Source organism: Schizosaccharomyces osmophilus, chromosome 1 (genome assembly GCF_027921745.1).
Source record: "Schizosaccharomyces osmophilus chromosome 1, complete sequence".
In the NCBI taxonomy this organism is placed as follows: domain Eukaryota; kingdom Fungi; phylum Ascomycota; class Schizosaccharomycetes; order Schizosaccharomycetales; family Schizosaccharomycetaceae; genus Schizosaccharomyces; species Schizosaccharomyces osmophilus.
Window position 1 is genome coordinate 5,216,648 of NC_079238.1, and position 25,082 is coordinate 5,241,729.

At 37.9% G+C, this 25,082-nt stretch overlaps 12 protein-coding genes across 12 annotated transcripts; 8 read left to right on the forward strand and 4 right to left on the reverse strand.

Moving 5' to 3' along the window:
- Positions 1-308: 308 nt before the first annotated feature.
- On the reverse strand, positions 309-1,277 carry ypt5 (GTPase Ypt5; the record flags this gene model as incomplete). Its single annotated transcript, XM_056181159.1, has 7 exons — positions 309-644; positions 698-744; positions 801-847; positions 896-956; positions 1,024-1,047; positions 1,103-1,142; positions 1,197-1,277. 7 exons carry the CDS (start codon positions 1,275-1,277, stop codon positions 309-311), a joined length of 636 nt encoding a protein of 211 aa, XP_056036946.1.
- A 560-nt stretch (positions 1,278-1,837) lies between these two features.
- SOMG_02368 (RNA-binding protein, G-patch type, GPATCH11-like protein) lies at positions 1,838-3,028 on the forward strand (the record flags this gene model as incomplete). Its single annotated transcript, XM_056181160.1, has 3 exons — positions 1,838-2,073; positions 2,221-2,719; positions 2,891-3,028. 3 exons carry the CDS (start codon positions 1,838-1,840, stop codon positions 3,026-3,028), a joined length of 873 nt encoding a protein of 290 aa, XP_056036939.1.
- A 282-nt stretch (positions 3,029-3,310) lies between these two features.
- Positions 3,311-5,605, forward strand: SOMG_02369 (Golgi localized Alpha/Beta hydrolase fold, DUF726 family protein; the record flags this gene model as incomplete). The annotated part of the gene is made up of 1 exon (XM_056181161.1): positions 3,311-5,605. The coding sequence occupies one exon, from the start codon at positions 3,311-3,313 to the stop codon at positions 5,603-5,605; it is 2,295 nt and encodes a 764-aa protein (XP_056036940.1).
- A 243-nt stretch (positions 5,606-5,848) lies between these two features.
- Positions 5,849-7,170, reverse strand: atg24 (autophagy associated PX/BAR domain sorting nexin Atg24; the record flags this gene model as incomplete). Its single annotated transcript, XM_056181162.1, has 3 exons — positions 5,849-6,786; positions 6,843-6,978; positions 7,039-7,170. 3 exons carry the CDS (start codon positions 7,168-7,170, stop codon positions 5,849-5,851), a joined length of 1,206 nt encoding a protein of 401 aa, XP_056036117.1.
- A 2,544-nt stretch (positions 7,171-9,714) lies between these two features.
- SOMG_02371 (pyridoxine-pyridoxal-pyridoxamine kinase) lies at positions 9,715-10,848 on the forward strand (the record flags this gene model as incomplete). The annotated part of the gene is made up of 5 exons (XM_056181163.1): positions 9,715-9,753; positions 9,795-9,903; positions 9,953-10,141; positions 10,203-10,320; positions 10,368-10,848. The coding sequence occupies 5 exons, from the start codon at positions 9,715-9,717 to the stop codon at positions 10,846-10,848; spliced, it is 936 nt and encodes a 311-aa protein (XP_056037129.1).
- A 228-nt stretch (positions 10,849-11,076) lies between these two features.
- arc2 (ARP2/3 actin-organizing complex subunit Arc34) lies at positions 11,077-12,077 on the forward strand (the record flags this gene model as incomplete). The annotated part of the gene is made up of 2 exons (XM_056181164.1): positions 11,077-11,138; positions 11,180-12,077. 2 exons carry the CDS (start codon positions 11,077-11,079, stop codon positions 12,075-12,077), a joined length of 960 nt encoding a protein of 319 aa, XP_056037132.1.
- A 594-nt stretch (positions 12,078-12,671) lies between these two features.
- On the reverse strand, positions 12,672-13,226 carry eaf6 (Mst2/NuA4 histone acetyltransferase complex subunit Eaf6; the record flags this gene model as incomplete). Its single annotated transcript, XM_056181165.1, has 2 exons — positions 12,672-13,061; positions 13,194-13,226. The coding sequence occupies 2 exons, from the start codon at positions 13,224-13,226 to the stop codon at positions 12,672-12,674; spliced, it is 423 nt and encodes a 140-aa protein (XP_056037131.1).
- A 1,009-nt stretch (positions 13,227-14,235) lies between these two features.
- On the forward strand, positions 14,236-15,509 carry cdc16 (two-component GAP Cdc16; the record flags this gene model as incomplete). Its single annotated transcript, XM_056181166.1, has 4 exons — positions 14,236-14,736; positions 14,816-14,906; positions 15,000-15,147; positions 15,338-15,509. 4 exons carry the CDS (start codon positions 14,236-14,238, stop codon positions 15,507-15,509), a joined length of 912 nt encoding a protein of 303 aa, XP_056037134.1.
- A 126-nt stretch (positions 15,510-15,635) lies between these two features.
- On the forward strand, positions 15,636-16,351 carry rps13 (40S ribosomal protein S13; the record flags this gene model as incomplete). The annotated part of the gene is made up of 4 exons (XM_056181167.1): positions 15,636-15,837; positions 15,953-15,985; positions 16,051-16,097; positions 16,178-16,351. 4 exons carry the CDS (start codon positions 15,636-15,638, stop codon positions 16,349-16,351), a joined length of 456 nt encoding a protein of 151 aa, XP_056037133.1.
- Positions 16,352-16,838: 487 nt separating this feature from the next.
- On the forward strand, positions 16,839-20,297 carry rax2 (cell polarity factor Rax2; the record flags this gene model as incomplete). The annotated part of the gene is made up of 1 exon (XM_056181168.1): positions 16,839-20,297. One exon carries the CDS (start codon positions 16,839-16,841, stop codon positions 20,295-20,297), a length of 3,459 nt encoding a protein of 1,152 aa, XP_056036206.1.
- Positions 20,298-20,588: 291 nt separating this feature from the next.
- ost2 (oligosaccharyltransferase epsilon subunit Ost2) lies at positions 20,589-21,027 on the reverse strand (the record flags this gene model as incomplete). The annotated part of the gene is made up of 2 exons (XM_056181169.1): positions 20,589-20,655; positions 20,732-21,027. 2 exons carry the CDS (start codon positions 21,025-21,027, stop codon positions 20,589-20,591), a joined length of 363 nt encoding a protein of 120 aa, XP_056037135.1.
- A 2,314-nt stretch (positions 21,028-23,341) lies between these two features.
- SOMG_02378 (transmembrane transporter) lies at positions 23,342-24,766 on the forward strand (the record flags this gene model as incomplete). Its single annotated transcript, XM_056181170.1, has 1 exon — positions 23,342-24,766. One exon carries the CDS (start codon positions 23,342-23,344, stop codon positions 24,764-24,766), a length of 1,425 nt encoding a protein of 474 aa, XP_056037127.1.
- Positions 24,767-25,082: the final 316 nt, after the last annotated feature.

Sequence of the window (25,082 nt, forward strand, 5' to 3'; positions counted from 1 at the left end):
GTAAAAGGAAGGTTTAAACACTCCTAATAGAGCAATAGTGCTTGTTTTCAGTGAGTACCGGTATAAACTGGTTTCCGTCAGACATGTAATATTCATTGCTATGTACATTAAAGTTGCATTGATAAAAGAAATACATATTTTGTTACCACAATCACAAATAAGATAACTAATAGCAAATAGCTTCATGGAAGCGGGTAGGAGTGAGTGAGTGATCATGGAAGCAAATTCATATCAAACATCGAAATATAAGGTTAGGAGCAATTAAGTTTTTGACATATAAAAACGCATTACTATTCGTTTCGTTCATCTTAGCATGCACAAGTGCCGCCAGATGGAGGATTTGGCCAAGATTCTGAAAGGTTCACACCTCGAGGAGCGTTTCCTCTTGCCTGGTTTAGCTTGTCTTCAAGAGGTAACTTTTTGGAAATAGTTGTAAAAAGCTCGTTAACATTTTCAGCAGTTTTGGCTGAAGTCTCAAAGAATAAAAGATTGGCTTCAGCAGCATAGGCTTCAGCATCTGATTTCTCAACAGCCCTACGCTCTTGAGCAAGATCTAACTTGTTTCCAGCAAGTGCAATGATAATTCCCTCCGGAGCTTGACGTTGCAATTCTTTAATCCATGATTTTGCTTTTTCCAAAGAAGACTAATATTCAGAAGTCAGTCAACGTCATATGAGAAATTTCTTTCAATACTTACAGCTTGAGTAATATCATAGACCACAATTGCACAATTAGCATTGCGATCTAAAAATCGCTTGTTAGCACTTTTTCTCTACAATCACATTCATTAATATCCATACAATACATAGGGGCTAAGGATTTATAGCGTTCTTGGCCAGCGGTATCCCTGTAATTGTGTTAGTACTCATAAAAAACAATCATAAATCCTCCATACCAAATTTCAAGCTTTACGGATGTGCTGTCGTCTATGGGAACAGTTTGAGTTAAGAAGGCAGCTGTGAAATCGAAGTTAGCAATAGAATCCTAAGCATTGCCGACGAATCTTTCGTTGAGAATACCTACCTCCAATTGTGCTCTCTCTGTAATCTATAGCATTGAGTTAGAATCGTATCTTGCATTAAATACAAATGCTTATTCATACCATCGAATTGATCTTTCACGAAGCGAAGAACGAGACTACTCTACAACGCATTACTGTAAGCAATCGATCAGACAAACTCACGGAACCCACATACTTTTCCAACAGCGGAATCACCAAGCAGTACAAGCTTTTGATTCACGGTAACGACATTTTTAGGAGCTGGATTACTAGCCATCTTGAAAGTCACTCGGTAGAAACAACAATTGATGGAAAATAAACAATCCTTGAAATAAATTAAAGATGATGGTAGATGGCAAGTTTATACGCTGAGGCGTCTCAAGTCAGGTTCTCTTAATGAGAATACGGAATTCGGGCACATTCCTTTAATACGATTAAAGCAAACGAATGCGCAACGTTAGTAAACAAAAAATAGTCAAGATATGTAGTTTTACGAAGAAACGCGAACGTAGGATGTAACGAGGGTACCTAAGAAATGATTCTTTTCTTGATGGGTAAGAATGGAAGAGATGTTGAGAATGGAGTTGGATGGATTGATTCATAAAACCGACTGGGTATTCGCGAATTTGGCTAGTACATGCAGCATCTTTTCGCCAAAGCCCACAAAAACGATTTGGTAACCTCTTAGATTATTTTTTTGACCGTAAGGATTTTCTTTGGAAAGGTAAGATTGCGTTGAATTGTAGTGGAACACTTTTTGAAACCTTCCAAGCATCTCATTGCAAAACAGTACGGAAAACGAAAGGAGGTCCATGTACCAAAGATTTCTGCTTGAAAATGCCATCCTCTGAATCCGAGGTAGAAGACTACATGTCAATGAAGTTTGATTCTGCCCCATCAACCATGCTGAGCAGTGAGGAAAAGCGAGAAGTAGAATCAAAAGAACGAGGAATCCAAAAAAGTCAGAGAACCTTAGAATATGAGAATTTTAAAAAAGGAATATCAGAATCAGTGTCTGAAAAATCCGTAGGTTCAAAAAAGGCTTTAGAAATGATGAAGAAAATGGGTTACAAGTAAGTTTACTGACAAAAGGATTGAGTTATGTCAGCGGGAATGGAAAAACGAACAGAATTGTGCTTCTTTTCACGGTTACATTCAACTAATATCCTACGACAGGCATTTCATGACTAGTGACATGCCAGCTAATACCAGTGATTTAGGTCCGGTTCAGCGTTGGGTGCGGAAGAAAAAGCAGAAACGGAGCCGTTGTATGTTGAGAAAAAACAAGACAAGACTGGTATTGGTTATGAGAATCAGAAGAAACGACGGTTGGAGGACATCATAAAAGAAGAACGGCTCGATATAGAAAAACAGACGAAATCAATCGATGAGTTCTCGACCGAAAAATCAAAAGAGTATTTGGAAAAGAAATTGGCAAATCAGTGTTCTTCTGCTCAGCACGTTCTTGAAAAACTAGAGACCATTGAACTTGAAAAGTCCGGTATGGAAATGACAACTGAAAAGGCGCACCCATATTATCGTTCCCTATTATTAAAAACGCAACAAGATCGAGAGGAAAGAGTCAAACGAAAACGTCTTGCTAGCCGCGTCCCACTCGCTCAATTGGAAACTGCATCAGGACCAGACATTCCCAAAGAAATTTTAGAAGAGGAATCCACTAGAATGGATGAAGAATTTCAATATTTTGAATCGCTAACGGTAAGTCAGCCTGGAATTTTTCTTCGTATAGAAAAGCATAGTACATTATAAAGACTTCCTCTCCTGTCATGCCTTTGCTACAAATTGCTTGCTGTTTTTCAACAAAGGAAATGATTTTCCTTCCTACGTCTACGTGATTCTTCCTTAACTCTTGCTAATATTTATTTCTAGGAGCTGAAAAAGTTAAGTACAGTTTTGCTCTACCTTCGAAAGAAATACTTTTATTGTCTCTATTGTGGATTCAGTTATGATGATTTGGAAGATTTAGAAAAGAACTGTCCAGGTATTTACGAAGACGACCATGACTGATTCAGGATAGGAAATGCTATACAGGCTCATGACAACCTTTTATGATAGAAATATATGAAAGGTAAAATTAAAGATGACTTTCTTTCTTCATCTCCTTTTTTTGTGAATCCTATTTTGCAATATCTTCTTCCATTCCTGGTACTTAATACGTTTCTTCCACAAGCCACTACTGTACCCAAGACACACGATATCCGACCTGGAATGTTTAAATTTGATGTTTTTTCCGTTATTTAAAGCAATAAGCATAAATTTCATATTGTTTGGTCAATGTTGACGTATTAAATGGCAAACTTTCTATCGAGACAGAATAGTTTTTTGGATGCTACGCATTCTATATCAAACCAATCGCAGACGTCGGAAGTAGCAAACGAAGATGAAGCCTCCACCTTTGAAGAAAGAAAAGATGAACTATTCCATATGGATACTGACCTCAATGAGTCCTTTTCAACCATGAATGACTCATGGCAACCAATGCAAGTGATTACAAGCTCCACGCCTGTGTTGGAAGATGAAGACCCGCTGAGTAGCTTCTCATGCCAGCCTGGTGAAATTACAAATCAAGAATTGTTGACAGATGCCCAATATACGCGTGTTTATCGAGACGAAAACGAAGACCAAAAGCATCAGCTTGATAGCAACGCTATGAAGGTACTCAGTATTAATGACAACGATCAAGATGAGTTAAACATGGAGAACCAAATGGGTGTCACTGAAGGTATTCTGACTGAATCAGAAAAAATGGCATACGCTGGCGTATGCAGATTAGCAATAATGTTAATGGTTGATAATGTCGCTCAACTAACGTCTTTTTCTTGGTATCGAGGCGAATGCAAAAGCGCGCTTGAAAACATCATTGTTTGGGCCGACAAGGTTACCGAAAACTTGTATGAACATCTGGACATCTCTAAGGAAGAACGAAAAATGATTGAAAATCTTCAGCGGCATTCTGTCTCGTTAGGAGACCTTGCCAAAATCCTTGTATCATCTAATCATGTAACTTCAACTTCAGACATTCTGGAAGATGAAGACTTAGTTGATGAAGCTGTTGCGTCAGATTTGAAGACATCTAAAGAAGTACGGATTGACGTTCGTTGGACTGTGATTTGTGATCTTTTCCTGGTGTTAATATCCAAATCCATCTATGATGCTCGTTCACGTGTACTCTTATACTTTGTGGGCAAATTGTTGGGTTTAGACTCGTTGGAAATCACAAAGTTTGAGAAATACATAATTGAGACCATCGAAACTGATCATGTTAATGAATTAGACATGGGATCAAGCTCGAATAGTGAAGCTGTCGTCAAATTTCGTAAGAAATTTTCGAAACGTCGCAAATATGTCTTGATGGGTTTGGCAGGTGTCGGTGGAGGTTTAGTCATTGGGCTCTCTTCTGGTCTTTTAGCTCCCTTTATTTCAGCTGGTATAGGAGCTGCATTTACTACTGTTGGCTTGGGTGGTGTCGCATCTTCAGGTTTCTTGGCTGGCGGAGGAAGCGCAGCTATAATTACCGTCGGGGGTGTTTTATCTGGAACACATTTAGGAACCGCTGGAATGGCTCGTAGAAAAGCCGATGTCAAAACTTTTGAATTTCGGCCATTACATGCCAACGGACGTTCCAATGTTGTTGTAACCGTATCTGGGTGGATGTCAGGTAAAGAAGATGATGTGCGTTTGTCGTTTTCTTCCCTTGATCCAATAGTTGGCGATGTGTTTTCGGTTCTCTGGGAGCCTGAAGTGCTTGCGTCTGCTGGTCAGACGATGAACATTTTAGCTACCGAAGTTATGACCCAATCATTGCAACAAGTTTTGGGTTCCACGGTACTGGTATCATTGATGGGTGCAATCCAAGTTCCTTTAATTCTAACAAAACTGAGCTATTTAATAGATAATCCCTGGAACAACTCTTTGGATCGAGCCAAATCCACTGGTCAATTGCTCGCCGATTTATTGTGCTATAGGTATTTAGGAGTCAGACCGGTAACCTTAGTAGGCTATTCATTAGGTGCTCGTGTGATATACTATTGTTTGAGAGAGTTAGAGAAGAAGAAAGAGTATAGTGTGGTGGAAAACGTGTATATCTTTGGTACTCCCGTTATCTTTAAGCGTTCTTCTTGGCTAAAAGCAAGTTCAGTTGTAGCCGGACGTTTTGTTAACGGCTTCAAGAAAAATGACTGGATCCTTGGTTATCTCTTTCGAGCTACTTCTGGTGGAATAGGACGCGTTGCTGGATTGAGAAGCATTGACGATATTCCTGGCATGGAAAATATTGATGTTACTGATTTAGTCCCAGGTCACTTAGCTTATCGAGAAGTTATGCCGGAGCTATTGTCTTTAATTGGATTTGAGTTACTTAATGAAGAACCAGATCTTGTACAGGAACCAATACCTGAGTCTTTACAGGAGCGACAATCCGAGCTGCTTCATGAAGTTGAAGCGGAAGAGTGTCAAAAAAAGCAACAAGAGCTGATTGCTCATACTATGAAAGCGAAGGGACGTAAGTATACACCTGAAAGTACTTCTATTTATCGTAGTCTAAAGAAATCTAAAAAGAAATGCGGTTCATCTTCGAAACCATAGGGACCAAATTAAAATCCCATAATACTTTAATTCGAAGCTTCTTACTATTTAATTGTCACGATAATTGTAATGTGCATTAACTATAACTTGGTTTATAATCTAAAATTTCATAAGTTATCGTTCGATTGAAAAAAAAGTTTGGCATCATCATCATCATAATAAATAGTTCAAAAGGTCAAGTCAGTCAAATACTTGTTGCACTTAACCCAACATGACAAAAAGAAGTAAAAACATCAACCTATATCATTGCTTGGCGTGAAGCCATAGCTCCCGAATATTTGTAAAAAATTCGACATGGACGTTCGCGTAGTCATTAATTGCACTAAGCATCTCGCTTTGGCGGACATTATCAAAAAGCTTTGTTTCCTCCCGAACACGTTGATTGAATGCTTCATGAACAATAGATGCTTCTTGAATAGCCTGCTCCACAGCCTGTAGTTCCGACTGAACCTGCTCTAATCGCTTCAGCCGAGAATCATTGTGATCAACTCCACGCAAATCATCAAACGTTTTAGAAAAGCTAAATCCACTAGAGCCTCCGGAGGATATTTTATCTCTATCTAAAGAGAGTTTTGATGAATATTCTTGCAATGCCTCTACATCCTGCTGCTTTTGGTCACGGCGTTTTAATAGTTCTTTGAGAGATTGGGCATAAGACTGGACATCTTTTATTGTGTCGAGTAAAAGAGTTAGCTTCTCGATCAAAAAAGAATACTCTTCGCCTGTTTTTTGAAGAGCTTGGTGTATAGACTCAACGGGAATTTCGAGTGTTTGGTCTAACGAAGCCAATCGATCAAACTGGGCAGAAACATCTTCGTAGTCAGTCTCGAGGGTTTTCTCAAGTCGAACGATTCTTTGAATGGAGGTTTCGAGGTTAGAAATACCCAGCATGAACTGTTGCACATGATCCCGTTGAATATCGAATTCAGTAGGCTCTTCCTTGAGTTTCGAAAAGGCGTTAAGCAATGAGTCGGAAAACTCATCCAGCTTCGAGGTAGTGTTTAATTTTGGTTGAATGAAATAGCGAACATAGTTATTCCAGTTTGGGTTCTCCAAAAAGGCAATGAAGTGAGGAGAACGATGTAAAACCGGATGAAAAGCACAGCGAGTGATGTACCGATTCAAAAGGCTGGCCCTTCTGTTTATGAAGTTATCAGAAAATCGATTTCCTTTTATGTATTCTGAATAGTTATTAGCAAAAGGTTGAAATGATGCAAGGCAAGTGTACAATACATACCTAGTTTATGTTTAGCAGGAAGCGGTGGAACAACACAATCTTCATTCAATCGAGACAATATCTCTTGAAGCTTGACGAAATCAGAAAATCGACGTCGTACTTTACATTCTGGTCGTGTGAATAAGGGTGAATTCGTCTATCATATCATTGTTAGTATTTTTGTTGCAGGGATCAATTACTTAAAAACTACACCTACCTTTGTAATTATTAAATAAGAGACGTGCGTGTCGCGTGAACCTTGAAGCTCCTTCCTGGGTTCTGTTACGAAACATTCTAAAAAGGGAGTTGAAATGGGAGCAGGGTTCTCTGACTCAGTAGAGTTTAACATAGAAAAAGACGAATTTAGGTGATAGGAATATGGATTACCAAACTATTTAATTCGACAAGATGCTCAAAGGCCGCAAATAGGGTACTTATCACAAACGTATTCAAGGGGAGAGAGAAATAAACTCGCTATGAGACAACAAGGAATTACTGTTCCTTCAAAAGCTGTATGATGAATAAAAAAGTCAAATGCCTAGCCGTAACTTGTATGGGAGCAGAAGTTACGATTCGAGTAGTATATGAGGATTATTCGGTACTAAGAAATGTACATGCGGTTCAGGATATGTTGAGACAGGATTTTAGTAAAAATAACTTGTTTTTCTCAGAAAGGATGCCAAAACTGAGCTTGTTAAGAGATAGCGTTGAATGCGAGGTTGGTTCTAGTTTCCTTGGTATATGTGATAGATGAGAAGAAAGCTCGAGCAGGCTGAAGAAGTTGAAAAGAAGTTTAGAATCAATGGAAATCCGAGAATCCCCCGAAAAAAAGAAAATTTGGTTTTGAAACAAATTTCTTATTCTTGTATGTATGTGGTGGTTGAATTGTCAGAGTCGTTAGAAGGGATGGATACCAATAGTATTGGTAAGAAAGTGTTTGAAGTATATTTTAATTAATCAAAGAATGAATAAAAGTTAAAAAGGTATCTACTCAATGACTATGGCAGGTCTAATGTCATTTCCTATTGATGGTTCAAGTCTTTTCCATCGATTATGCCTAGCGAAGATCAAACAGCTATGTGTTCCGAAACAACTTTCTAGCTTTCTACAGATAATTTTCTAAATCCAAATTCTTCAGATCGAAATGTTACCAAATTCTTACTGTGTGTACCTTCAGTCTGTTGATACCCTTATTTCTAAGGACTTGTAAATATTGTTAAGTAAAGCTCCTTCTATTAGAAATCAAATTTCGCAAAACAAAAATTTTCGTTCTTTTGTATTTAATCGGATTAGTTGTTGTTCCCTGTGCTTCATCTCATGAATTATTCACCTACCGCAAGGGCTGAAATATTAGTTTGCAACAAAGGTTTGCTGGTTCTCTACAAATCCATTTTTATTTTTATTTATTTTCAATTTATATTTGTTTGATAAGTTACTTAGTTTTGTGCTTTCAATGACCAAAATAATATGTAAACAAAGGAACTTCGCGTACGTAAATATAAACAAATAAATACGTAAGAGATCGGGTTGTTTACATGAATAAAAACATGTAGAACATGAGTTGATGTTAATATAAAGAAAAAGAGAGAAATTAAGAGGAAATAATCCGAAAGATGCTCACGAAGTTTGCCTGGTTTCGTTCGTTTATGATGAACGAGGTAGAAATTAAGAAGGCGAATATATTCTTGTCACAGGATTTCATTTTCTTCAATACTAGATGTCAAAGAATTGTGCACTATAAAAGTATAGTACTGGTTTTCTATTGAATAGATTTTTTCAGTTTTGATGCTAGATGAAAGTAGGAGGGTTTCCTATATAGGAACTACTGTATGATACTCTAAAAAGAAAGATTGAAGATTTGCAAAACTAAAAATAAACAGAAATTAGAGTAATAATCAATAAATGCAACCTCGTCGTACTGGCCTAACCAAAAGAGTATTGAAGAAATACGAAAGACGATAGAGGTTTATCAGTACCGAAATACCTGTCCAGTGGTAGCTTCCACAAAAAAGACTGATTTTAGCAAAATAAAAAGGTAACTCCATGCCTTTGGTCCAACAGTAATGAATGCGGAATCCTGTTTCTCGTGTTCAAATCGCCTATTATTGTCCGTTACAATAATACACATCGCATTAATGGAAAAAATAATATGATAATAGGAATGTTTGTAATAAAACATTTCTAACTGTGTTTCCAACTCGAAAATAACGAAAGAAATTCTCTTTTAAATTTGTTGCAAAGAAAATGAGTCATCTCTGAGCTTCAGATCTACCACCTTAACCGAGTTTTTCGTATTAAACGCTCACATTCTGGGTACAGAGAGCAAGCAAATAAATACTTGCTGAGAGATTACAAGACTTTTAAATTGATACAGAAGAGACGTGTACAATTGCTAGTGAGTGCAGCTAGATGTAGATTCTATAAAGGCAAACAGGGTATGTGAGAACATTTCTCTTTCATTGTATGACTCCAGAAGTCGTCAAAATTAGCCGATGAAAGAGAATAAAAAGAGATTAGAAAAAGGAGCTCCATTACTAAAGAGCAGCTGCTTTCCCATGCCTTTTCTGGTACCTGTAAACAAACGTTGGAAAGAACGAAAGTATGATTTTTGGAGATATCATCAAATGAAAATTTCATAATGATTGATATTTTTTAATTGTTTCTTCATCTTTCATCTTGAATATCTTTCTCTGAACAAAACAAAAGCAATAAATGAAAGTTAAAAAAATGCGATTCCATCCAACAGAACCACTTCAAAAACAATTTCGTTTTTTAACAAATGTTGGTTTCTAGTAAATAATAAAAATAAAAAAAAGAAAGGACTTGAACTCTGGTTTGCATCTACGTAGCTTGCTCGACTTAACCAAACGCTTTCTTAAACGTTCAGAGGTTCATGGATCTACTAGAAACGAAACGCATTTTGGCTGTTCAGGTAAGTTTTTGATTGTAGGGTATCAAAAACTAACTAAAAAGTCATCGGTTTGTCACGGTTACGTTGGTAATCGTTCTGCTACATTTCCATTGCAACTTTTGGGCTGGGATGTGGATGTTATACCCACCGTAGAGTTGTCAAACCATGCAGGTCTGTTCCTACGACAACATGTCTCTACATGAAATCTGACTTTCGCCAGGCTACCCAATTGTCAAAGGAAGAACTTTGGATGCTGCTCACATTATGGACTTGTACGAAGGCGTAAGCCTTGCTAACCCAAATGGATACGATTGCCTTTTGACAGGCTATTCCAGAGGAAAAGAATGTGTAGAAACCATTTTTCAAATCGCTAAACTTGTAAAAGCGAAAAACCCAAATGCCATTTGGGGTACGATATTTGGAAATTACGTTTATGATTGATCAATATACTAACCTTTAATTTTCTTTAGTATTAGATCCTGTCCTAGGAGATAATGGAAAACTTTATGTCGAAGAAGCAATACTTCCTTTATATCGTTCCATGCTGCCTTACGCAGATTTAATCACGCCCAATGGATTTGAAGCTGAGTATGGGGTTTGTTATTTTCTATAATAATCTAACAGCTGTTTATTAGGGTTTTGACAGAGATGCCCGTAAACTCATTAGCGTCTGCCTATGACTGTGTTCAGGTTTTGCACGAGATGTACCATATCAAACACGTCGTAATTTCCTCATTCTTGGCAATAGAAGGAAACGTTTGGAAACTTTATTGTTTTGCTTCTTCAATTGGTTCGAAGCCCTTTTATGTGAAGATTCCATTCATTGAAGGCTTCTTCTGCGGTACCGGTGATTTATTAACAGCTCTGCTTGCAGCTCATATCGCTTCCAATGAATTTAAAGAAGATTCTGATTCATTTAAGAGAGCAATTGAAGTTTCCTTAAGCTCAGTTCATGAAGTCGTGCAACGAACCGCTTCTCGGGTCGAGTCTTTGAATGTGAAAGAGTATCATCCAGCATACTCGGAGCTTTCAATCGTGAAAAGTCAACATAGCATTCTTTCTCCTTCATTCCCATTGTTTGGAGTTTATTTCGATAGATCTCAAAACGCCGTATAAAGGCAATCTTTTCCCAAAAAAAGGATTTCTACTCACTTTTACTTTCTTGGTTTTGTCTACGAATAACTTCCTACTTTATTTTTGAACTACACTAACTATAAAACAATTTATTTTATAATTTATATTAAATTTATGAGACTTTCACTTCCTTCTTCTTACGTTTCATCTCTTGTATAACCTATGATGACTTCCCATACCTACCAAGTCTAACCCAGCTTACCATCCGCCATGCTATCGTTAGACTATAACAACAGATTCATTCACGATATTCTGACAGAACGGTTTCAAACGTAAGCTTATAATTAAAACATTCTGAAAGCTAACCTATAAGTGGAAATCCGTCGTCAATTGATCAAGTTGTCACGGATTTCGACGGAGTGACCTTTCATATCTCAACTCCCGAGTCAAAAACGAAAATATTAATTAGTTTGTATATGAAATGCTTCTCCGAACTGGTTAATTACGGCACTTTGGGTCTACTCAACCAAATTTACGGCCCTTACGTCCATAACCCTGTTGAGAGTGGATACAACTTTAGTATCGTTATTGACTTGGAGCAATTACCTTCTACCCAAGAGGAAAGAGAGCAACTGATTATTTCTGCTTCTTTATTAAAGCGTAACGCCCTCGCAGCTCCATTCCATGGTGCCTTTGCTAAGCAAGCCGAGTTGGCCGAAATCGTAAAGAAAGACCCCGAAAACATTGTTTTGGTGAACAAGAAGTCAGTTGCTGAAAATTATATGGCTATCCATTATCGTGATGAGGAAATGATTATCTTATGGCCCGAGCACGATCGAGTTACTGTGGTCTTTTCCACCAAGTTTTTGGAAGAAGCAGACAGAATATTTGGCAAAGTATTTTTACAAGAGTTCGTAGATGCGCGTCGCCGCCCTTCTATCCAAACTGCTCCACAAGTGTTGTTCTCGTACCGTGATCCTCCTTTGGAAATCCGCAATGTTGGTGGAATAAAAAACGAGCACGACGACACTGGATTCGTAACCTTTGTCTTATTTGAGCGTCATTTCACCCCCCAAGTCCGGGAAGACTGTATTTCGCACATTCAAATTTTCCGCAATACATTACATTATCACATCAAGGCATCCAAGGCCTACATGCATCAGCGCATGCGTAAGCGTGTTGCAGACTTCCAAAAAGTACTAAACCGTGCTAAACCTGATGTGAAAATGGAAAGAAAAACTGCCAGCGGTCGATCCTTTGCGCATGCTTAAAGGACGGATAACGCCTATTCAAAAACTGATTCTCATCACTTTTTGTATTATCCTGTTGTCCTTGTGGAAGCAGTTCAAGAAAAAACCACAAGCTAATAAGCTTCTACTACGTTATAGTTTACCTTTCCACGAATTTTGATTATGCGCTTATGTATTATGTGACTGGATTCTTTCTTTCTAATGAATTATTTCCGTCAACCCTTGATTGTAGAGTATTTGCTTCTCTACATGATGTGCGTATAGATTGAAATAAATCCAACGTCGTTTTTATTTTACTTGAAACAGATGTAATTGAGTACGATTTGTATAATTGAGTATAAAAGAAATTTTTTCTTCTTGCTTACTTACACACAAAAAGAATGTACATGCCGTCAAGGGAATACTTATGCTCTCATTTATACTCACATTTGAAAAGAAAGAAATGAGTTGTAGATTTGATATTAGAACAACCATTGCAAAACACCCATTAAAACATTGTATAATGAACCATGAAAAACACTATTATTCTCTTCTCATTATCGGTTGATAAATACATATTTTATGTCCAAAACGCCTGCCTGTAGATTGTTGATCGTACAACCGTGTTAAGCAACTCTACATTTCACGAAAAGAAAGCCGACGGCGATTATCTGCTGCATTTGCCTCATATTTACGCTTTCTCCTCCTGCTTGTTTCTGTGGAGTCATCTAGATCGTAATTCACAGAACGAGCATTGGGACTGGTAAGAGAAGACAGAGAAAATAAGCGATCTGATTCTACATATTCCGAGCGACGCCGTAAATTTGTTCCAGTCGCTTTCAGTAATCCATCGAAGCCACGGATTATGTTTCCTGTCCCAGATGTTTTTTCAAGATAGTTTCCCTCTAGCTGATACAAGGAGTCCTCAATGTCCATCAAGGAAGTCTCCAGGTCATGACGCTTTCCAAGCATATCATGTAATTCCTTTTTACAACTTTCATAGTAGGAGGGATTGGCGATTTCATCCTGCACATTTTCTTGGTTAGTTTTGTCAAAAGGAAATATGCTATAGAGAACTTTCAAAGGGAAAAATATCCACGGTCGTTTCGTTTGACCGTTTTGAATTTATGAAAGAAAATTGTTAGTATTTCTACTTACAGATTCCTTGGCTTTTGTATTGGAATCAGACATTGCTATACAATGTTGGACACAGTCAGTCCTAAACTTCAAGACAAATCTAATTCCTAAAATATTATTTCAAACAGATTTTAAAAGGAATCTACTTCTCTACACTCCCTTTCCCCTTCTTATACAGTTTCGTTGGTGTTTTGAGGTACTTGACTTAAAGAAAAGAATATGATATCGTAGTAAAACAAAAACAAATATGTCGTTCTTTGCCAGAATATTTCGATAGAAGCATAATGATTTAAATAGAAAATGTGTTTTCTCATGGAATTTGCCCCCTGAAGCTTTGTAGTCCATGATTTCCAAAAAGGTTTGCTGAACGAATCCAAGTCATTTTCAGGTCTGTCGTTTTCGTAGTAGAATCAAATTACCAAGAGAATTAGAGTAAACGACGGGAATTGAAGTTTTTCAGTCTTTATTTTCTTTTGGTTCCATTACGAGCAATCGCGCTTGGCCATCCTGAATTGATTCCTATCAGACCAGTGCTCATATTGACCACAAGGATCAAAGGTTCTTTCAAAAAATTTGAACATTTATAAAAAAAAAACTTATACTTAACGGTGAAACTTTACAAGCTTCATATAGTCCTCTGGGGAGTAGCTAAAGATTGACATACAATTGTCCCGTGAATTGCACGAGTCAGCTTTGCGAGGAAGGAAGAAATAGTCATGATGGTTGTATTTTTCAATAAAAATTGAGTGGGTAGCTCGTAGGGACGATGCTTGTAAGGACAAGCATCATGATGTAGAACCGTATAACAAGAATCATGAACAAGAAAAACACGGTCGTTGTCGATGTTTTAAAAGTTTAAGCATTTTCGGAGTATTTCTACACACAGTTTTCTCGTGAAATTCATTCAGCTAGACACGGAACACTTGCAGCCTTTTCTTCCTCTCATCCAATGCATTCAATTTGACTTTTGGAACCAGATTACAGCATATCCATCCATTCTTTTATATGAAACTATTTCAATCACTCATTGCATTTTAATATTCCTCCTATTTTTCCTTCCTACATGCCTGCTATAGATACAAAACGTCTTTTGCGTTTGTTGCCGAAATCGAAAGAAGAACACTCAGAATGTGTCTCCCGACTACGATATGAGGTGATGTTAGACAAAATAGAATCCGACGCAGATGGAAATTCTCATGTACGTCCATACATTTGGAGCATCTTGTTAAACTCTCCCCCTCGTAGTGCTGATGAGTACATACACTACGTTCGTCAGGGCCCTTCTCCCATGGCTCAGAAAATACAAAATGATGTCTCTAGAACCTTAGTTGTTGAAGCAAGGTTCCACTCCCGCGTATCCCAATCTTCCCTATCCCGTATATTGAATGCCTATGTTTGGAAGCGAGGCGCCATCTACGTCCAAGGAATGAACGTACTCGCTTCTCCTTTTTTGTACGTTTGCAAAAGCGAAAGCCAAGCATTTCACCATTTGGATCGGCTCTTACAGCGTGAGTGCCCTCAATACGTTTTGCCCAATATTGATGGAGTTCATAGAGGAGCCAAGGTACGTGCGCCTTTTTTACTGTACTAGATTTTAAACATCTAAAAATTTGAAAACAAGGATATTTATTAACTGATAATAGCTTCTTGATAAATGCCTCGAAACGGTTGACTATCCTCTTTACTCTCATCTTTTTTCTAAAGGCTTAACTGCCAAACTATATGCTTTACCTTGTATGTAAAAAAAGAAGAAAATCCTCTTTTTTTCCAGTCAAAAAGAGAGTGAATCTTTTCGTACTGTTTACGCTCTTTCTACTAACATTCTAGCCATTCTTACTTTGAGCGCATGCACTGCACCTCTTACAGAAGCGCTAGCAATTTGGGACTTTTTGTTTGCTTACGGAACCCATCTTAATATTCTATGTGTTATTGCACAATTACTTCTTTTTCGCGACCAACTGATCAATCATTCAAGGTACGGAAATAAACAACCCAGTGATCGTTAAAAGGCAAATACCTCCTCAACGTGCTTCTGCATAAGAAAGAAAAAAAAAAGTATTATTTATTCTTCATTCACCTCATCAAATGCCTCCAGCTTTTTGTTTTTTCTTCACTTCAGATCACTGGTTTTCGTTATCGTTTTTTTACACATGCTAACAATCTAGCCCAATGCATCTTTTACGTACTTTTCCTGAATTAGACGCTGAAAAGATAACGGGACTTACTGTTGTCCTTATAACTAAAATACCGCAGGAACTTTATAATCTATTAGCGCGCCATTCCTGGGATCCGGAAGCAGGGATAGTAATCGATCGTTTAGAACCAAATCGGCATTAGGGTAGGGTTAAAAAAGAAACCAGTCACGATGGTATTGACAAGGAAATAAGGAGCAAATGATTTTCTTTAAGCACCACCTCTCACTCGCGTCGCGCCTCAACCAAAAAACAACAAATTTAAGTCAAAATGGGTCGTATGCACAGTAATGGAAAGGGTATGGCATCCTCTGCTTTGCCCTACGTTCGCTCTCCTCCCGCTTGGTGCAAGGCTGATGCCGAATCTGTTGTCGATCAAATCGTCAAGTTCTCCAAGAAGGGTATGTCCCCTTCTCAAATTGGTGTGACTCTTCGTGACTCTCATGGAGTCCCTCAAGTTCGCTTTATTACTGGTATGTTTTCAACGAATGGTCGGTATTTGTGAGCGGAATTTTTTTATTTAAAAATTTCACTGGCTCTGAAAAATCGTCCAGGAACTCGATTTGGAAAAAATTCTAACTTCTGTAGGTCAAAAGATCATGCGTATCTTGAAGGCTAATGGTATGCCCTTAATTACATAGATTTAATATGCCTCTGTTTGGTTTTGTGTGCTGACAGAGTGATAGGTCTTGCTCCTGAGCTCCCCGAGGATCTCTACAATCTTATCAAGAAGGTAAGTTATCACACAAAAAAATTATTGCAGCTGCTCGTTTGGTAGTTGCATGCTTGGTTACGGGTTATTAACAACCATAGGCCGTTACCGTCCGTAAGCACTTGGAGCGTAACCGTAAGGACAAGGACTCCAAGTTCCGCTTGATTCTCATCGAGTCTCGTATCCACCGTCTTGCTCGTTACTACCGCAAGGCCGGTGCTCTTCCTCCTACCTGGAAGTACGAGTCTGCCACTGCTTCTGCTTTGGTTGCTTAAGCTTGTCAAGGTACGGCAAAGTGAATTCTTGGTTGAAATTCGCATTTGGGCTAGAGAATAAGATTGTTACAAAAAAAAACTTAGTGTGATTGAAAGTTACATCTTCTTGTAGTAACGGTAGTCAAATTTGTAAGAAAATGTAGAAGTGTAGTAGAAAGCTGAAAGTAGGAAGGAAGCAACTGTTCGGTATGTTCAGGATCATTTATTGTCTTGCTAGTTTTGGATATTACGAAATCTCTCGATTTCTGGATATGTAAACAACAGAGGGAAACCGCTTCTACCGTTAACAACTATCTGAAGTTTTGCCAAGGATATCAACACTCTAACGGGGTATTAGCCCTTAGTCATTCTTTCTTTTTGGATTTATTTTGTTTCGTTCTTTTGTATACTATAACTTTTATGGGGTTGTATTCGCGAAGCTACAATAGAATGAAGATACTAGCTCCGATAACTATTCTTCAGTCGTCCTTTTAATGTATCGGTTATTATGGGAATTGTACGTTTACGATCTCAATTGCGTATTTACATTACAAGTCTGATCGTTTTCACTTTTTTTAATTGTGTTTTTCCAGTTCTTTCTTCTGATGTTTCTTTCTTAGGTCCTTTCGCAGGATTCAATTATTTGTCACAGCCTATTATTTCTTCTAATGCCTCATCTCAACTTTATAAACAGTATAAAAATGGTTCATGGACTCCGATGTCTCTACCACTTCCTTCTTTGAATGATTTTTGCTTTACCACAATTCCAAATAGTAATAAAACCTACCTGCCCATTTTTGATCGATGGGAATCCTCTTTAACTGTCCATGAATTATTTTCCAATACTTCTTATGAGCTCCTTTCCCATAATAATCCGTCTATATCTTCTCATTTGCATTCCATTTTTTGTGATGATTATTCCCCTTTTCTATATGGTTTAGCCAATGCATCAAACCCGTCCAGCAACATTACTAGACTCTACCGGTGGAATTTGACTGATCCTTTGCCTGCTGCTGAATATATGTACTCATTTGAAGATCATGTCTCTTCCGTTTCACCTATAGCAAATAATAAGGTTTCTGTGCAGGGAGATTTTACCCATGGTACACCCTTTATACCTACAAAAGATGTTCAAATAGCGAAGCTTGGTTTTCGTTCTTTTGCTCAACTATCAAAAAACTCTCACAGTACTTCTTTAATGGATATGTCTTGTTTATCCAATACTTCGTTGTATATTTGGGATATTTCTGATTCCAATTCTGTATGCCTTAATGCTTGGACTCTTTATCAAACTGATTTGTATTCCGTTCGAATTTATACCGACAAGAGCGTTGCCTCTTCAGCTACCTCATTTCATTTGACTGATCCATTTAACGAATCAGTGCTAACCTTGACATACAAAGCTACAGAAAAATCTGGCTTTGAAGTCTGTACTTTGAATTGCCCTTTAAATTCGTCAGAAGGATACCAAGACTTTTATTTTCCTAAAGGTTGGACTTCTTGGCAAGTAAATGTGCATCTTTTTAATGAGGCTCCTGCTGCTGATTCAGTCGCTGTTCAAGGGATTCAATTCTTCCAAAAAAACGCCATTTCTTATTTCGAAGATTCTTTCAATCAAAATGCTTGTCATTTTCCTGGTTACAATTCTCTTTCAAACCATACCGGGAGTTGGACACTTTCGCCAAAGAATGCATCTATGCCTTACTGGACTTCATCAGTTTCTACAGAGAATGTTTCAGCTGTATTTAAACCAAATATTACCTACTCCACAAATGCTTCACTAGATTTAATGATTCCTGGCTGTCGTTACGATAATACTTGCTGGAGGCGACATGATGCTGTCGTCAAAGTTTATTATGCTGCAGACACTTCTCCAAGCAAAAGGGTGATCTCCCAGCATTACCTTGATGATCAGTATGTTACAGTGTATAGTGGCTTTCTGCAAGGTTCATCTTCATCCTTTCGGCCTTATGTGGAAATTCTGCCTTTTGAGAATCATAGCTTGGTTGCCCATTCTCTTCGATGTCAAGAAAACATATGGGAGGATAATAAGAACGGTTTTGCTATTTTGTCATTTTCTAGTTCGAATAATTCGATGAAACCAGATAGCAGTTTTTCAACTTTTGAGGATATATCAAGCAAGTCTGTGAACGCAGTCCGAATTTGCACTTTAGGTGTATGTCTCGGTGGTGACTTCGATTCTAAATATGGAAGAAATTTGTTATACATGAATTCATCTGAAGCCCCCATGTCGTTTCCCGGTCGGGGCATGGACGGATCGGTTACGGATATATTTGACTATAAAGGTATAACGTATGTTTCAGGCTTATTTCAATCTCTTAACGATCAAAGCCAAGCCTTGAATCATGTTGCTATGTTTAACAACGGTGTTTGGGAGTCTCTTGGTTTTGGTACAAATGGGGCAGTTGAACAAATACGCACTATTACCCTTTTTGTGTTGGAACAACCGGCTACATACATTTCTTTTCGAGGAAATTTTACGGCTGTCTATAACAAGGATAACGTGGCAATACCAGTGGATGGGTATGCATTGTGGGATCCCTCATTGCAGAGCTGGCTGAGTAATTCTGACTTGAGTACATATTTCTCTGGAACTATCCAAAGTATCGGTTTTAACAATGATTCAGCGATAGCTTTGGGAAAAGTAAGAGTTCTTGCTGATTACCCGACGGATAATGTTATGTATTTTGCGACATCTAAAGCCGTTAATTCTTTTGTTCCTGAATATTTACGTTATATTCCCTCGGATTTACAACTTCAGTCGATTGCAGATTATTTCCAAAACAATTCAATGGTTGTTTTGGCGACTGTAAATCGAAGCATTCACGATAATCCAAATTCAAACATCTATTTACTCAACAAGACAGGTGTTTCATTCCCGAAGCGAATCTTGAAATTGAAGGAAACAGTTTCAAAGGTTACCTCTATTGCGGATGAACTTTATATTTCAATTGGTGATACCAAGGATCCATACCTTGAGAATGGAAATTATTTCGTTTACAATACTACTGCTAATGCATTCGCAAATGCGACCAGTTTCACGAAACTTCGCGGTAAAGTTGATACCATTTTGCCATCTTATAATACCCAACACTCTTTGGCTCTTTTTGGGGGAAATATAAGTACTATTGATAATAATTGTCAGGGACTGTGTCATTTTAATATTATTCAGAAAACGTGGCAGCAAGTGCATTATAATTACAGTCATGGTATTGTTCACAGCATGGTTTATATGGGTGCCGATTACACGAAGGTCTTAGTCGGCGGAGACTTTTCTTTTGCAAATGGAAGAAGGGAGTATTTGATGATTTACGATACTGAGTCTTGCAATTTGTTTCCTTTTTCGGGAAACGTTTCGGTTACGAGTCCTGTGCATTGCGCAGCCAATTATCCCAACAATGCCATCTTCAACACCTCTTCGTTTCTTTTTTACGGGTACAATACTCAATCCAATGATCCTTACTTGATCCGTCTAGAAGGTTCTGAAAGAAAAGATATTTCCAAAGGGCTTTTATTGAGACAATCTAAAATAAAGTCTTTGGATATACTCGATGCGAATGTGTTTCCCGACATCCCTGTGAATGGATTCGTTACTGTTGCATCAGGACTGCTCACTTTACAAGATCAAACGAGGGTTTCTTCTGCTTACTTTTTCAACAATACATGGTTTCCGTTATTGACAGCTGTAGATGGCAATGGCAATGTACGATGCATCCATGATGTTGTCGTACTAAATTCAACATCACGGGCTATACGAAAAGTACATCCTCCGGGATCAGACAAAAGTGTAAGAAGCACTCGCCACGTCGTAATTATCAGCATGTGTCTCAGCATGGCTGTAATGTTTTTTATGATGTTCACGGCTTCGTTGTATGAGGCATTCTTCTGTTTTTTGCATCCACATTCTGTAGCAGTTGGCGATTACATTCAGTTGGAGGATTCGTAAACCCATGAGATGGTTATGAAGCAACTGTATTTCTTTCTCTTTTTTTTTTATATTTTTCTTGTATCGTATAAGATTCGTTCTTTAATGTAACTCACTCGCTATCTTCTATTCATTTGACATTTTTTTGGTGGTTCTTGTTCATAAGATGAAAATAAAAAGTATTTCATTAACATAAGATTTGTCTTTTCAGAGAGATAGTAGTATATGCATCCGGTAACCATAGCAAACAAATTCGTAGGACGTCAAACCTTTCATATAAGAAAATAAGCGATTGTAAGAAGCTTGGGGATTTTAACCAAGGAAATTGACAGCAAAGAAATGAAGGACTATACTCGAAAAGCAAAATTCCAGGAAAGCACTAGGAAAAAACAGTTAGTAAATGAAACAAAGTTTGGAGGATATGAAACTATTAGGCTGATGGGGTTTTTACTTACCGTTTATTTGAGGTAAAAGGAGACCATTTGGACTTCACATCGTTTTCATCTTGAGAAGTCAAACTCATACGAAATCCTACAGTGATTACAAATTGACCCACACAACTGATAAACCCAGAGAGAAAAGAATTGAAAGGGTACGTTCCTACGAGAACAGCATAGAGGAATTGCAACCCACCGAGAACAACGAGAAAACCCAAGAAAGAGTCAATAATTTTTAAAGAAGAGTTAGTGTTTTTGTTGTAAGAGGAAAAGAATGCATCCAGAGAAGAAGCGTTCGCTGTTTTTGGTGCCATTTTGACTTTGTGGAGTATGAAGTTGGTAGAGGGATCAGCTGGCAGGGAGAAGACATATGAAACGAAAGAGAAGGCAGATTTTAAAAATAGGAGTATTTATGCAGCTTTTATTTAAAAAGAAATTTCATTGCTTATGAAATGACTGTAACGACATGAGAAATGTACAACATTTTGTTCCTAGGTTGCAAGGATCCATGCTTACCGTTGATGAGATACACAATGAAAGGCTTCTACGCTTTTGATATTTACGATATATGCATTTTCGTTTTTCTTAGCGGATGAAATCTTGGTTAAGCATGATGAGCCATGAATTTGACGAGTATTTTTCGTTTACAAGAGGTTTATGACAAAGAAGCAGTAAATATATATTCTTCTGCTTAATTTTATACTCGTATGTTCTTTCAAAAGGTCCAAAAGCTCTAAAGACGACCAATACATTAGAAGCAGCTATGTCTAACAAGTAGAGGTCATAATTTTAGAAGCAAAGAGTTCTATAAACCATTCATTAGAAGAAGAAACTTCTCTATTCAATAACTGGCTTTTCTTGTCCATAGTAGCTGAGCGAAATTTGGCCAAGATGACCAATGTCGAAATACCAATCGAAAAAGTAGCTGACCAATGCTCGTATTTAAAAGGCAATTCAGATGTGTCGTTAAATCAACTAAATCAAAGATAATAGAAGAAAAAAGGAGGCTCTTGCTTATGAAGATGATCATGCTATCACGAAAGCAATGTTTCTCTTCGGGAATCCATCATAAGCATTCCATAGAATTGCTTTTACTTGCGTACTAAGGCTCTTGTAAAGTTCACTGCGCTAGTATGCCGTTTTGGCTCCGAATCTATTTTCTTATAGCATTTTATCGCCATAAAGGAAGACAATCAAGTTTTTACACTTTTACAGATGCGATACTGAAACGTTTGAGTAGAAATTAACATAATTAGTATCTCTATGCCGAATTAGTCGATTGATAATTCGAACAAGGATCAGCATCAGTCTTTCCTTCTTCTCTTGAGCCTGTAGGAATAGCAACTGTGGATTCCAATTCTAAAGAAAAAACCCTCCTGAGGGAAACAGAATCAATTGCTTTGAAAATATATCCTTTTGTATAAGATTCGGACTGCTTCTCAGCTGCTTTCAATCATGGCCGAAGTAGATAACCATTGAATTTTGTTCATGCTCTAGTCCATTTACTAAGGAGACAGAAGAGTTGATGATTGAAATATAGATCTCGAAAGCATAAACCAGCATCAAATTTTAGCCGCATACGATAAACAAAATAGAATTTTGTTAAAATGAACATCCACGTACCTAAGCCAGATCGATGAAAGCGGACCCTGAAATAAAGAATGAGTATTTCTTCAATGGATTTCGATCTTCGAATGAGATTCTTTCTAATGATTCCCCTTATGTACCTTCAACATTATCCAGCTCGAGCTTCATAGTCTCACAGGGAAAAGTGAAGCGAACCGACTTGCCCCTTCCCTAATGGCAAGCTTTACATAATTTTAATCCTTGTTACAATGTAGTAATCATCGTAGCTCTATACATGTCTGACCTGTCTCTTCAGACGATGGGTTTCTTAACGACAGAACATACCAAAGCTTTTCCCCGCAAAGACGCTCAAGAAAAAATAGTTTATAGTCTGAAAAAGTACTACTTCCAAAACATCAAGAAATACAAAATTGAGTAGTTTTCCATACTTTCTCTCGACCAAAGTTTTTCCAGTGTATAGTACGTACCAAAATGATCCTATACTATTTTGACATGTAAGTTTGAAAAATAGCCAATCCTGATTTCCAAGGAATAGCCCCATTAAACATTTACCTTTTATTATATTATGTCTTCCAAGTTCAGTCTGTTGAGCAACATGATTTAATTAGCAAAGCTGCTCCACCATGGGCATGAAATAATAAAGGCAAGATAGGTATACCAAGATAGTACATGAACCTATATCAAAGATTATCCTATTAATTTTTCGGGGAACGATGTAGCCTCGCCTTCAATGAATAGTCTTAAGAACTATCAAAGGTCGGCTGGAAATCACTAAAGAGCCTTATGGGACTTGGAAATACGTTTGATCGATAAGAACTGTAAGGAGATTGTACAAATTAATTCATAAAAGGATCTCCTTTTTTATCCCAAGAACCAAAGGCAAAAACTAAAAACTACCTTGTTTCTGAAAACCAAGAGACTTCGTTTTTAGAACTGATCAGTTAATCGCATACCTTTTAAAATTTCTTTTTTTTATTTTCGTCTTCATTTTAAATTTGTATTCTCCTTTTACTTCGTTTGTTTCTGTTCAAAATAAAGATAATGAAATCGCGGTTTTCACTGAAGAAGACCAACTGCGACTTCCTCCGATCTGGCCGCTTTCAAAATTTAATTGCATCAAGCATTCTTTTTTGTTGTCCTGGTATATATCTCGCAGTTACTGGTTTGGGCGCTGGAGGCGGTCACCCTTCTGCATTTCATCTCGCAGATGTTACCAACACTCTACTGTATGCCTTGTTTGCTGTATTTGGATGGTGTGGTGGACCTCTTTTAAAATTCATAGGCCCACGATGGGCTTTGGCGATTGGAGCTACGGGCTATCCTTTTTATATCGGCGGTCTTTGGTATTACGATCACACTGGAAAGCAGGGGTTTCCAATTTTTACAGGTGCTTTTCTGGGTGTAGCAGCTGGTTTCCTTTGGTCTGCATCAGCATATGTCGGTCTTGCCTATTCGTGTCTCCACCAAAAATCTCAATTCATGTCCACACAATGGAGTATTCTCGCTCTGGGCAGTACGGTTGGATCATTTATTGCCTTCGGTCTCAATTATCGTTCAAAAACTACTGGTGTTCCTGAAGCAGTATACATTATTTTTATCATCATCATGTTTGTGGCGGTCCTTTTAGCGACCTTGTTTATGCAAGATCCATCCAAGGTAAGGAAATCCGACGGATCTAATGCTCTTCCGCCAAAAGAAACGGCATTCTCACAAGAGTTGAAAGGTCTTCTCGCCGCCGCCAAAGATTGGCGTTTACTAGCGCTCCTACCGGCTGCTTTTGCCTCTCAAAGTACTGTGGCTTTTGCATCTCATCTGAATTCTTACTACTTTTCATTGCGTACACGGTCCTTAAACAACGTTTTGTATTGGTCTATCCAGTTGTTTCTTCCTTATTTGCTTACGGCCATCTTGGACGCGAAACGCTTTCAGCGTAGAAACCGCGGCCTTTTTGGACTCTCTATTCAGGCCGTTATTCTCATCGTTACTTTTTGTGGAGAAGTTGCCTGGATTTCAAAAAACAATATTGATCTCCATCAAACCTCGCCCAATCTTGACTGGACTGACCCCGGTTATGGGAAGGCTATCGTTCTTTATTTGCTTATGGGAGCCCAGTATTGCACATCTGTCATCTCTATACAATGGTGTGTTTCACTTTTGGTGAACGATCCGAATATGTATGCCAGTTACGCTGGCTTGTACAAGGGTACCACAGCTGCTGGAATGTGCGGTTCCTTTGGTATCGATGCGGCTGGTGTTTCTTTTAGAAACCAAGCTATCATTTATCTTGTATTTATAATTATGCTGTCTACTTCCCAGCTCAGTATAACGGCACTCTGTGGAAACAAATCTTCTCTTTCTGAAGAAGAGCTTTCCAAATCTCCCATTGTCATTGAAGGGTCCGACTATCCTCAAAATTCCAGTTCTTCTGAGAGTGACAAAAAGGAAAAACTCGAAAATTCCTTGTGATCTTGCTTCTTTCAAAAAACGAACTTCTAATGTATGATTTTCATGGTTAATGTACCTCTTATTCTATTGTGTATGACTTTCCCAATCTTTTTCAATTAAATTTTTTTACGAATCGTTAAGAATGAAATTTCCTTTTTATAAGAGACCTTGGCAACCACGGAACCGCCAGTAGCGCAGCATCATTTCAGAAGACAAAAATCATTACCAGTTCAAGAAACATGCTTTGATCCTGCTGTAGAGCCATACTTTCAAAATGAAATCCAATTGTTTTTTCATGTAAACAAACCTCTTCATTGTGACTTGTTGTTACCCAAGA